General features: G+C 44.0%; 1 protein-coding gene across 1 annotated transcript; it reads left to right on the top strand.

Moving 5' to 3' along the window:
• The first annotated feature begins 694 nt into the window (after positions 1 to 694).
• Positions 695 to 11,370, top strand: znf296 (zinc finger protein 296). The gene is made up of 3 exons (XM_053499710.1): positions 695 to 922; positions 3,826 to 4,143; positions 8,203 to 11,370. The coding sequence occupies exons 1-3, from the start codon at positions 871 to 873 to the stop codon at positions 9,744 to 9,746; spliced, it is 1,914 nt and encodes a 637-aa protein (XP_053355685.1). The 5' UTR covers positions 695 to 870; the 3' UTR covers positions 9,747 to 11,370.
• Positions 11,371 to 13,761: the final 2,391 nt, after the last annotated feature.

Below are 13,761 nucleotides of genomic sequence, written 5' to 3'. Positions count from 1 at the left end.
GGTTTCGAAATCAGGCGGACAGTAAAAACAGCACACACACACACCTGTCTTTGGGCGACCTCGATAAACCCACTTCCTCCTCACCCACATCCTTTAGCCAGTAGAAGCATTTTATTGGTGTAAGGCAGTGCTGCTGTTCATCAAAACAACCATTAGTTTTGTTTATGTAAGATACACAACGAGCTCAAATACATGTTTGATTGGTACAGCCAAAAAGTTGTTAAAATAATTAAAAACTGAGCAATGAATTAAAATAAATGAAAAGGCTTAATTCTAGTTTGAGTATAACTTTCAGCATATGAATGATGAACCCATCCACGTGCAAGATAGACTAAACCACCAGTGCCTTTGAAAGTGTGTGTGGGGAAGCGGGAGGAGGTGTAAACCCCTGAGGGTCTGAGTATTTTAGGGGGATAAAAACTTTTTGTCAAATTTAGTTAATCTGCCTCTGTTAAATTAAGGTTAATGATAATGACCTGCAGTTGTTATACAAGTATAAGACAGACCAGAAAGGTGAATCATGTCCCGTTATTCGAATGCACCTGATTATAATTTGATGATAAATAATATGCTCAGAGGATGCAGCAAGGAGCAGTGGGCGTGGTTAAGGTTTGAGAAGCGCAGCTGGGCGTGTCGTATGATAATTAGTGGCCCCGCCTCCCTCTCTGGGCGACTAGCTGCCTGAACTTGAACACTGACGGGCAGAAGGGCTGCGACCGTGACCACTGCCGGCGGAGAGAAATCTCAAACCCGAGTGTGTTTGTTTGTTTGTTTGTGCTGTGTTTGTTTTGAACCCGTCCCGTTTAATAATCCAGGACTTCGTAAAGGTGTTTAAAAAAAGCCGGGGAGTTTTGCGCAAAAACGCTGATCATGTCCAGGCGCAAACTTGGAAGTCGACCGCAACACCTGAGCGTGATTCAAGGTAAGCTTGGAAAACTCGAGCCACGTCTCAAGCCGCACTCCACACATCCTACACGCTCCTAAATCGGCACCAGAGGTAGACACGTGTACGATGCAAAAGCCTGTAAACACACCGTGTGGCACACTTGACATGCTATTTTTGTAACCTACATCAGGCTACTGTGCGGTTTCCTCCTCAGCCGTCACAAGTGAAAACAAGTCACATAGTCGGCGAGCTGAATTCAGTCTGATTCCTACAGGATGTTCCCTGTGCTGTAACTGAGAGGGATGTCTGAGCCTGGGATATGTGACACACACACACACACACACACACAGTATGACAAGTGTCAGAAACTTGGCATGGGGAAGGTTATCAAGCTAATCACTTAATTGATCTAGTGTAATCTTATTAATCCTCTAGGCAGGGCTGGTATTTCTGATCATTATTGTGGATCATTTAAATTATTTTTGTACCTTGGTCAGTTTTGTCCAGCCACTTTACTTCCTTATTGCATCTTCTCGACCTTTATTTCTCTCTCTCTCTCTCTCACTCACTCACTCACACACACAATGCAAATCAATGTATTTTTATTTATGCATTTTATTATTTATACATGTGCATTTCAATATTTTTTTTTTTTAGACTCAAATATGAATTTTACAAAATATACTTGAATTCGCATGTGGTTGTGTTTAGAGAGACTGATTTTTTTTTTAAGTGTAAAACTATTGTTATTTATTAGTTCTATCCTATTTCCTCTTCACCCCAAACTAATAGAGGTGCAAAGTTGCCAAATCTGAGTCACCAATCTTACGCTTTCTCAGTCGTTCCAAAGGTTTTAAAAAGCAACCTCAAAACAGCAAAAAATTCAGTTTTTTTCTATTATCTAATATACATGTTTCACAATCTATTGCGGCACAAAAAAAAGACATCCCGGAGAGGAATCGATGTCAATCTGGCAACCTTGCGCGCCTTTACCTGACCGCAGGACGGTGCAGCCGCGCCTTGTGCGCAAAAGCAGCAGCAACAGAAACAGGAAAGGTGACATTTCTGGGTAACCACGAGTGCGGTCCTGCCCATCTTCAGTGTTGTCTCTGCCTGCAGCGGGCACCAGGCAGGGGCATCGTGTCCAGAGGTCCTACAGGCGGGACCCTGGCCTACATGGCACCTGCAAGAACCACCTTGCATCCAACCACAGAGATCAGAGATGATGTTCTTCCTGAGAAGAGTGTTACTTTTAGAACACGTTGAAAGTGGTCAAAGCATGTTTAAGCAAAGATTTAAGGTTTATTTATTAACCTTGTTTTAATTAGGTCTCTTGCTCCTTCCTCACCAGAGGTGCCAATAGTTTTAGAACACACTGTAAATCAGTTAACTGTGGTTTTGTATGTCAGTGTGGTGATTTCTTTGCTCACTAACTTCTGTAACTGCTTCCAAAATAGTAATTAAGAATGCAGTGACGACCAGCGAACACAAAACTCGCAGTCCCTGGTCATCGGTCCGTTTCTAAGTAGTGTGTCACACAGTCGGTCCTATTTAATTCAAGTAACACTTTGGCTCTTGTGACAAATTAACAGTGCTCCTGTGTAGTGTGAAAGCCACCTTAGTAAACACACAGAGCTCGTGAGAACATGCAAGAGACGACTCGAGTGTGTGTTGTGTGTAAAGTGTCAACGAGTTGAAGCGGTTGGCAAGTGTCGTCGCTGTGTGCAGTAGCTGAGTGAGAGTGTTTCCTGTCTGAAAGCAGGCCGAATGGCAGAGACACAGGAAGTGGCCAGCATCTGCTGACCAGACAGTGTCCGACTGAGGGTGCCAGATAAGCACGCTCCACAGGCCTGTAGAGAAGCGAAAGTAACACTTCACTAGAGAGCCTGAAACAAACAGGCAAGTTAAGGGCTAAATGAAATGTGAGTGAGGTAGGACATTCGAAGCTTTAGGAGTATACGCGTGACCGTGATGTGAGAGCTGCTTCTTAACTCTGGAGTACTTTATTCATATTGGAAATGATCATTAGGTTACTTAACCAGTGTCCAAAAAAAAGTTGTGTTGTTTGTATACACGATGTGTATTGGATCAGTATGAAGTTGTTCTGATTTGGATTCAATAAGTCTGGTCACTATTGGGCTAACAGCGGCATCTTAATTAAGACATTCGATTTGATAACTTTTTTTTTTTTTTTTTTTTACTTAGAATGACGGGCATTGAAGCCACACTTCCTTTACTAGAAATACATGTTTTGAAAGTGTTTAGGAAAACCACTTTCATGTTCAGGCGCTTCATAAGTTCTCCGTCTTCATAAGCAACAGAATTGATGGATAGACAATTATATGATATCAATTTGTCAAGAGTATCGTGGGTCGGTGCTAATTCCGTTGGTCTCAATTATCTCTACCGATTTCTTGTTTGTCTCGTTCAATTTAAATTTAACCCTTAGCGTCACTTTATTATAGTGAAACCTCATGCCTTCAAAAAGTTTTGCACTATCACCTATCCAGTTAGCTAGACGTAACCGATGAAGGTGTGCTTTCACCTAGTACTACTTCCCTTTTCCCCTCTGCCCTGTTTGATTGACAGGATGCCAATAGACATTCTGCTCAAGAAAGCATATGTAAGAGAAACCGTGTCAAAAATCACTTGTGAAAATGTACAGTATACATATATGAGATGACTTGATCTTGACTTGGTGTGGCTGTATTGTCAATGTAAAACGGATACGACAATTTGTCACGATTACCATGTCAAGGAAAAGGGGTAGGTTTGATGGCTGAGGGGGAAAACTGGGGTTGGGTTTCTGTCTAGGATTCTAGTATTAGCAACAGTATATATACTATTAAGTTGAGTCACCAGTATGGTGGTGTGTAAGCTGAGGGGGGGAAAAAAAACTTCCCCTTAACATGCATGTGTGCTTGTGATCTCCTTTGTAGATGCCCCAGAGCCCAGTGTGACTTCGAGCTCACCCTGCTCTCCTGATCACGTAGCTGGAGGCAGCGATCTTCTGACATGCGGTCAGTGCGGTCAGGCCTTCCCCCTGGCTCACATCCTCAACTTCATCGAGCACAAGCAGGGAGGATGCAGCAGCACTAGGGCTGGCCCACTGGACCACACGCCTCAGTCTCCAGCCAATCACACGTTCCGACGTGGCCCGGGCGCGCAGCTGGAATCGGGCTACGTGGAGCTGAAGAGGACAACAGGAAGGCGTTGGGAGGAAGATCCAGGTGTGAAGGCGGAGCATAATCGAGCAGGTGAGTTCTAGATGTTAATTAATGTCAATCTTTTTATTGTCCTCCCGTTTAACGAACATGTCCCCAGTCCGTCTCATTAGGTCGCTGTTGCTGCAGCGCTGAGGCCTCTGTGAGTTAGAGACACTGATGCTAATTGTATGGCAGGGATGGGCAGTATGGTTACACACTCTCTTGCATAAACAGACACGCACGCTTGTACACACCCGGGGGGGTAAGAGGCAAGAGGCGCACACCTGAGCATCTCCTTGGCTTGGTCTCTCAGGTGAAATGGCCAGGTAAACAGGGCACAGCCAGGCCATGCAACAGTACCCAAGTCCCAGAGTAGACCACACACACACACACAAACATATACACTGAGCTCTCACGTTTTACTTTTCAATAGAAAATAAATCCAATTTGCTTGTTTTTTTTTTCCAATTTTACCAAAAAAAGTCTGGTGTCCACATTGGACTGCTTTAGTTTTACACTTCGCAAGGCTCATGCAAATAGCAAGAAATGACAGTCTGTCTGATGCAATTTTTCCCCAATGTATCCATTCCCGAAGGTGATCTTACTGCGGAGCTGCGTAGGACACTGGTTAATATTTGTGTCGAGTTTCACATGTCCTCTCCACGTCCAACCGCTTTCCACGATTGTCCTCAGAAACACGCCGGGGTGTGGATTGCCCGCACTCACTTGACCTCTCAGTGTGAATGAATGTGTGTGTGTGTGTGTGTAAGCATGTGATAGCTAGCATGGGTGCCAGGTTGTGTTCCAGCAGTTAATATGAATGAATGAAAGCTCTTGAGCAAAACTACAAAAGTAAACCTTAGACACTAGACAGGTTCCGGCTGATCGACTGCATCAAAGTAAAGAAGAAGAACATCATGTCCATTAGATCATTTTTCCGATGAAAATTCTTTCGGCACCCTTAACCGAGCCAAGTAATAAAAATATCTCAATCCTAGACCAACCGACGGGTCTGAATTTGCATGTTCCTCATCCATCTGTAAGCCCAGATGTTGGTCGACTTGTTTTGTGCCTCCCAGCACGAGAGACTCCTGAGTTACTCGGAACTTGGTGTAAACTTTAAACATTTCTACAGTGCTTTGTTTGCAGGGTTTCCACTGTAATGACAGTAATGAACATTTCGACTAGAACCATGACAGGAAATCCCCAAGTCATTTAGCTGCTTTGCTCAAAGATTACTAAGAACAAGAAATCAGAGTGTCGAGGTTGTTGTCATCCTACTACGTGCATGTGGTTTGTCGTGTTCTACAGTAATCTGGTAGGGTCACTAGTCACTAGCAGAGCAGGTGCAACTGTTGCTACTTATTTGCCCGCCTAGTGAACTGTGACTTCCTGTGACTTCACTTGCACCTCGACTCCAGCGACCCGAATCGAGATCTGCTCTTGCCTTTAGCTCCTAAGCTAAGCTACCATGGCAGTTTATTAAAGGTGACAAGTGTTCGCCGAGGGACTCGGTGGTTATGACTGATCATTATCTACAGCACACGTACACATGCACACCGAGGCGCACATGTTAGCACTTCCTTCCTTTGTGTCGAGCTCGAGGGACAGACGGCTCTGCCTCTGTCTCTGTCTGTCCATGTCTCTGTGCTCCACAGGGTTCAGTCCTTCTCCTTTCGCGTGTGTAGTCGTATGTGTCAAGGACAGGTGTCAAGGCAGGAAGGAATAAGTTCAGGAGTTTGTTTGGTGTTCTGATGTGTTGAGTGTGCAAGGGTAAGTGTGTGTGTGTGTGTGTGTGTGAGCGAGCGGATGACTGAGGCACAGTAGCGCAATTTGTTTTTTTCACACTGACTCATCCAGTGAAAATTCAGTTACCCCACAACAGTTAGATGTCCCTCTGCCAAGTGCATGCGTGTGATTTAAGCACACGCCTTGGCCTGTTTGTCTGTGTGTGTGCCTGCGCGCGCACGTGTGTGTGTGTGTGTGCGTGTTATAGTAACCGGCGCCATGTGATGCATCATTCAGACAATACATTGATACCCTATCTTCTTCGTTCTCCTTCATTCTCGCGCTTTCATTATTCTCTCTCTCTCTCTCTCTCTCTCTCTCTCTCTCCCCCCTTCTCTTTTCTTCCTCCATTCCCGAGGGAGAGAAGATTCCGCCTGCTGCTCGTTAGAGCTCCCAGCCAATCTGCATTTTTAATTAGCAGTTATTGCTTCTGCTTAATATGCAAGTGCTACTCTGGGCCAAATGGGAATCCTTACAAAAAGATTGAAGGAGAGGGAGGGAGGGGAAAAAAAAGGAGGGGGAATCGAAAGAGAGATATATATATATAGAGAGAGAGACGGGTTGGGTATTGTGTTTCACTCCAGGACCTCGACACAAAAGCCCCCCTGCACACCTCCCCTGTCTCCCCCACCCAAGGGAGAGATTTGGCGGCAGAAGGGGACTCACACGGAGGGTTTCAAGGTGCACTCGTCAGAGTGCTGTTTTTTTTTTTTTTCTCGAGGTTGCTTAATGTCATGTAGGGCTTTTTCTCTTTGTTCTTAAAGTCAAACTTATATATATATTTATTTTTGTACTTTTCTCTCCACCATTCCTTTTAACCTCCTTCCCTAAGGCTCAAAGGCATGTCTTCTCCTCTAAGCTCTCTCTCTCCTCTCCAGGCCTAGAGCCTTAGACGGAGGGCAGAGGCAAAGACACTTTTTAATCTTCTCACCCCTCGAACCCCCCTCCCAATAAAATACTGAAGGATTTTGACTTGAGGAGACATGAAAGAGGCTTATACTATTCAGCCCTGAGCCTTTTGGCAGGCAAAAAAATAAAAAATAAATAAATAAATAAAAGCATCTTTTTATTTTTTTCCCTGTCAATTTTTGGGATCCTGTTTCCCATTTTGATTTATGCAGAGAGGCCCCATTCATCAAGCAGGCTGACTCAGGGTTCATTTGCATAAAGCCTTCGTTTCGCCTCGTTCCACTAATTAGCAATTTGCTGCTTAATTGGTGAGTGGCTCTCAGAACCCGAGACAAAGCTCGCCATATATTCGAAAAAACGTCCTCCGACCTCTTTAATGGCAGCATCGGTCTTTGTCCTTTATTCTTTCACGCTCGCTACACTCTCCCGTGGACACACCTAGCAACCTTGACCCTGGCAAGGTTACTGACGTTTTGCCTAAGTACATTCGTGGCTCTACAACCTACAGCAGCTGATGTTATTTTCACCTTTTAGTCCGCCTTCATCATTTCATAGATAAAGACTTTGCGTGACACGCAGACCGTTTCATTTCTTATGACTCTGGTTGTGAGCGTGTCCTAGTTTTCACATTTGCCGTTAAACCTGTTTCTGCCCTGCACAAACGAAATGACATTACGTTCCGTGAGTTATGGGCGGCTTCTTCTGACGTCCTTTCATTTTCATGCTGCAAACTGTCTCGCTTGATCACAATACATTCTCGCACATGACCTTAGGCAGAGAGGGATGTCATTTTCTTACTGGACTAGCCATGCCTGTTCTGGTGGCCCCTGTTTTGCATTTTCATTTTATTTAATTTTACCTGTATGCCAGTGTCGCAGTGTAAATTTGAATTTTTGCTTTTGATAATTAAAGTTCTTAGAACTTGTGGTAGGTAAACATAATACGCTCCAAAAACACAATCGTTTAAGGTGCAGTAACTGACACGGTGGCTGCATTTAAATAAATAAATAAATAAATAAATAAGGCATGATATGCAAGAAGCAAAAAGAAATGCAATTTTTACTTGCTTACTTTTATCAAGAAATCAAGGAGGGATTAATATAAGTTTTTGAAAAATAATTAGCTCACAACCCCATGTACACTACACAGTCTCTTTTGGTCAAGCTGTGTTTAAAGGCATACATTTGCATGATGAAATTTGGATTTTATGATACAATGTTTAATGCTAACTTCTCAAGATTTTTAAATCTTGGTCTCTTAAAAGAATGTGGCAAACCCTCAGCAGTAACGATTACACTCTTTGACCAACGTGCCACTAATGTACTCCCTGAACAATCGGACACACTTTTTGATGTGTACGATGACCTTCAGAGCAATTCTAACCAAATAATCCCCATGTGATTTCTGTTGCAGATGAGCCATCCAGTTTTACCTGCCTGGTGTGTGAGTGTGTGTTGTCTAGTGCATGGGCTCTCCTCCAACATGCCCAGCATGCACACTCCCTGAGTCTCTACCAAGTCGAGGACAATTATCCCAGAAAGCCTAAGCCAGCGGCCATGATGGATCCACGCCACCTGGGTGCCACACTGGCCTCCGCCTTCGTGACCACTTCCTCTGGCATGAAACGTTTGCCCCGCTCCAATCAGCCCCAAACCCATGCCCCCTTGTCAGGAGGACGGGATCTCCAAAACCTGAACTTCTCACTGTGTCTCCAGCGGTTGGCGGAGGTGAGTGTTGGGAACGGAGGAGTCGTGCCCTCACCATCTCCATCTCCCCCTGCTGCTTCTCCTTTTCCCCACTCTACTCCGCCATTGGTAGGCGCCTTCTCCTGTGAGATCTGTTGTCAGAATTTCCAGTCCTTGCGCAGCCTGTCTGCTCATCGGCGCACACACGCCACTGAAAAGCCTTACCACTGTGCCATGTGCCAGCTATCCTTTGCCCAAAGTGGAGAGCTAGCTCGACACATGAGGAGCCACCGCAAAGTTCCAGAAAGCTCTTTAAAATTGTCAGAATGCTCATTGAGGATGCCAAATTTTGTCAGTGCACATACAAATGAGGATGGGAAAGTCCAAAGTAGATTTTCCCAGCAGGGATACGGAGACGGTGGGCATCATGAAAGTGAGCCTGCAGGTACAGGTTTGATCCTGTTGGCATCCCAGACAGGGGGACCCAACCGCAGTTCACAGAGGTACTACCAACATCCATCAGAGGTAGAAGAAGAGGCGCAGGTGGAACCGCAGCATCCTTCACCCTATGGCAGCCCTTCAGAGGGCTCGTTGGACAGCGGAGAGACTGGAGAGAGCGGGATTGCCAGCGGCAACTGTACCCCGAAGAGGCCGGAGAGGGACATCGAGAGAGAGGGCGAGGTGGAGGCAGAGGTAGAAAGTTTGGATGTGGTGAAGGATTGGCAGCATGAAAATGAGAGACGCCAGTCTGCTGGCCGCAAGAAGAAAGAAGAGGCGTGTGAATATTGCGGCAAGCGATTCCGCAATAGTAGCAACCTGACTGTGCATCGGAGGAGCCACACAGGCGAACGGCCGTACCGTTGTGGTTTGTGCAATTACGCCTGCGCACAGAGTAGCAAGCTTACCCGCCACATGAAGACCCATGGCGCCCGTGGCACCCGTGCACCCTTCCAGTGCCAGCTTTGCTCTGTGCCCTTCACGGTCTATGCTACACTGGAGAAGCATCTGAAGAAGACCCATGGTATTAGCCATGCTACAGTCGGAGCCTACACCCAAAACGCACCCTCTCTTAGCCCTCCACTTGGATACACCAAGCTCGGCATTAAAATGGAAGAGGATCCCACCATCGAGCATTCCGCAGACGATGTGGAGATGTCCAAAGCGCTTAAAGAAGAGGAATCTGAGATGATCGTCTCCAACGATGGTACTCCCTCACCCACTCCCGAAGATGCCAGCCGAGTGGAGTCGAGTCGTGCTCCAAGCACTGCCTAAACTGCGATGAGTCCTTCAGGGATTATATTAACCACAGCCAGCACAACAGACGCGTTAATCAGATTCTCGGCCCCTGGTCAACATCAGCCTCAATAATTGAGGCACCAGAACCATCTTTTGGTGAACAGGACCCATGTTCTGGCATATGTAGTTGATCAGATTACAATCAAGTGCCTACATATAGACATTCCTGTTAGGATTTAGGACTCGGCATGATATTTGAAATCTAGTTTTGCACTCACGATCTTGCGGTGAGTGGTTTGACTTGTGATTGTCCAGTCAGTCCAGGACAGTAAAGGACAGCATAATGACTTTCACCTTCAGAAAAGGACGGGTGAATCAGCCTAGAGCATCAACGACCAAGGAAGATCAAGAAACAGGATTCTTTTACTGGTTTATGTTATATTATTGGTTGGTTATTTGTAAAGATCTCTGTTTGTTTCAAAAAATTACACGCTCAATTTTAGTCGCTTGTAAAGTCAAATTTACACGGAAAGGGAGATTTTTATAATGCTCTCTTTCCCTAACATTTTTGAATAGAATTATGCTGGCAATGGGGATTTTTTTTTATTATTATTATTTGTTGTTTTGTTGTTGCTGTTGGTTTCAACTGAAAATCCTTTTAAACTTGGAAACAGTCTTAATCTGTGTCCTGAATGCTGGACCTTAACATTTTGGGATACAGTATGATATAATCAGCACAGTTTGGGAATGTGGCAATGAGCATCAACAATCAAAACACAGATTTCTGTGTTTCTAATCTCGAACACGCATGGCAATGTCTTGGGGATTTTTGGAAGTGTATTTGAAGTCAGCGCTTAAACATTGTGTGCATCGCAACCGATTCGTCTGGAAACCTCTAGCTGCTGTTCTATGCATAAGGCTTAATTTTCGAATGAAAAAGAAACGGGTGTGTGTGTATGCTTTTCTGATTTTTTTGTTTTTTGTTTTTTCTGTATTGCTGTTTACAGATTCGTTTTCTGTTTACAGGTTACGTTTGTATAACTGCATGCTGTGAAATATTGAGCCGTCTTTGTTTTTTTTTTTTGTTTTGTTTTTTTTCCTTTGGGTGCTGCATGTTGTGCGAGTGTACAAATGAAAAGCCTCGCGATTCAGAGGAATGATTGGGTGGGGAACAGCACTGACCTGTTGCCTGGAGAACCTGCCGTGTGAGCACTTGTGTGTGCATGTGTGTGTATGTGTGTAAATATACCTATGGGTTAAAACATGTCTTATTGTATGTATGCAGAAAATGTTTATTGGTTTATTTTCTATGAATATTGATGTCTGTAATCTATCAGGGAAATGTTTGACTGTTTTCTTTTAATAAAAAAAAAATACAGTTCTGACTATTTGAATATAGACAAATGTGAAAGGCTGTTGGGCACAACAGTGTCCACCACTTCAGGGAATGAAACACTGTACATACTGTAGAGAGCTTCACCCTCCCTAATTGGTTTTGTTCTTTTGCTTCACCTGTATCGATTTCAGTTATATCTGTTATGTAAGTATAATATTTTCCTCTAGCATTCCATGGGAAGCACATGCCTTTGCTGTAAAGCAGCCATAATTCTGTTATTTTGTGCCTGTTCAGGTGAATATTAAAAGACTGCAAAGATGCAAAGTCAAAGGTGTCCGTCTGTGTGTGTGTGCATGTGTGTGAGGGTGAGCGAGAGAGAGAGTGTGTGAGTGTGTCTGCAATGGAATGGAACCTGCCACTACTTGTTTGAGAACACATCAAGAATTCATCCGTGTTTAGACTGGAGAGCTGCTCTTCTTCCAGCTTACTTCCTTTGAATTGTGCTCGGACTCAAAGGTCATTCAGAACGCCTTCACCTGTATTTGCGTGTGTGTTCCAATAAGCATGGTTTCACACAATAATGAAAAAAAAAAAAAACATTGATTTGTTAGCTAAAACAGCACCAACCTTTTAAATCTGTTATAATTCTATACAAGGTTTTATGGTCGGTCTGCTTAACTCTAATGCACTCATTGGCCGTTTTATTAGAGATGCTTACCTTGTACTTCTCAGAACAGCAGTAACGCATTGCAGTTTGAATCGACGATAGCAGATTTCTATGAGGGCACCGGTTGAAGCAAGACTTTGAAATGATGATGAAATTTTTCACGAATGAAGGTGATTGACATTCACAGAGGACGTCAAGCAGAGTATGGTGATGAGACTCTTAGCTGCAGTAAAACATTTGAATGGTGCAAATGTTTTAAAGGAGGCCGTACGTCCGTGAATGACGATCCCGGCCGAGGTGGCTCAGAGGCCATTGCAGAAGTTCCCGTGAAAGTTCAAAGAGTGGTGAGCCTGATCCTTAAAAATTGACATTTCCAAATCTTGGATATCTGCCTGAGTAATTCATGAACGCCACTTGCACGCTACAGGAACTCGGCTGGGAATTACTGCCACATCTTCTATACAGTACTGACCTTGCTCAAAGCTATTTCTATATGTCGGGGCCATTAAAGGAGTTCCTGGGAGGCCAGCGTTTCAGAAATGAAGCAGGCCCCAGCATAGTGATAAAACTTTCTACCTCCATAGTGAAATAGTGTAGCAGGAGATTATATAAAGAAATAAAGGTGGTGTTTACTGTCATAACTGTGCTCTGCACAATCATTATTCCTCCGGCACATGTTCTTTAGTGTTCAAGAAGGGTTTGGTAAGCGGTTAACAGTTAGTGACTAACCACTAAAGGCTAACCTAATAATTTTTAGCTCTTGAAAACGGTTAGGTTAGCCACTCTCGGTTAGCAGCTAACCACTAATGGCCACCCTGGCCTTCTTCAGATCTTAGTTATGTTTTAACTTCATATATATATCACTGAATATCAAGGATGTCATAATAAATTAATGCTCTTATTTATTTAAATGCCCTTCCTTAGTGTGGCATTCAGTGGCAGTTTATTTGATGCTGTAGACACTGAAAAAGAAGTCAGATCGAACGAAAATCAAGCATGCCAGATGTTTCAGCTGGAACGTTAACAGAGCCATTTTGGAGACCTCTAAGACTTACGTTAAGGCTCACTCGTTTACAAAGGAGCATGAAATGTGACCTTTAACTTCGTACTTATAAATATGAATAAAGTCATAAGCTCCAGAGCCAAAGCCAAGCCTGTCAGTCCGTAGTATAGTGTAGTAATGAAGGTTCACTGTAGGTCACAATGTTTCCAGAGAAACAAGATGTTTCAGACAAAAGTCATTCGTCAGCTGTGCAAGCAAAGTGCTGTACATACATGCAAAGTGTATCCACCTTCATCGGAGTTCTCTCTGAAATGGACTGGCGCACACCTGACATCTTTCACGTATTTCCGGGAATATGCAACTGGGTTAAGTCCAAGCTCGGTCTAGACCACTCAGGGATGAAGACACTTCATGAAGCCACTTCTGCAAAGGTTAACTTGAAAAAGTTTGGGCCTAAGTTCTGAGGTTCTGATTATTTTCCCCTGCGGTAGAATCAGTTCATGGACCATTTTGCATTCAAACAAAGAGCTCAAACTCGCCTGGAATCACAGAACTTTTATTAAATAACGTTTTATCCAAGGACACCATTAATGCACTTGTTCCTTCCCTTTAGTCTGTATTAACTCATTTGCTAGCTCGGTTTGTTATAACATAACCTAATCTCAAGTAACCTCTGGAGTTCCAGCAGGGTGACCTCCTGGTTCTTACTGGCTGCTTTATTAGACAAACCGTGCAAAGTGTATTAATGGTACTTCTAGGACTTCATTAGTGTCAATTTGCGATCGCAAGCCCACTGTTGTTTTTGGTTGGTGGTCCATTCTTCACCTCAAGAGTGACTTTGAATCCCAAAAGTGCTCCTGCACTAGATACACTCCTACCAGCTCCAGATGCACTAACATGTCTGCCGGGAATGATAAAAATGGTCTTTTCGTGCTGGCTCCTTTCCAGCGAACGGTGCGCCAAGTGAACTATATACTGGGCGTACAGTACTGTATATACGGCCATTTGGCGGAAAATAAAGAGATCGGCATGCATTAGTATTTAT

The sequence above is a fragment of the Clarias gariepinus genome, chromosome 7, assembly GCF_024256425.1.
Source record: "Clarias gariepinus isolate MV-2021 ecotype Netherlands chromosome 7, CGAR_prim_01v2, whole genome shotgun sequence".
Lineage (NCBI taxonomy): Eukaryota > Metazoa > Chordata > Actinopteri > Siluriformes > Clariidae > Clarias > Clarias gariepinus.
Note: the sequence above shows the minus strand (reverse complement) of the source record. Positions and strands in the feature narration are given on the sequence as shown.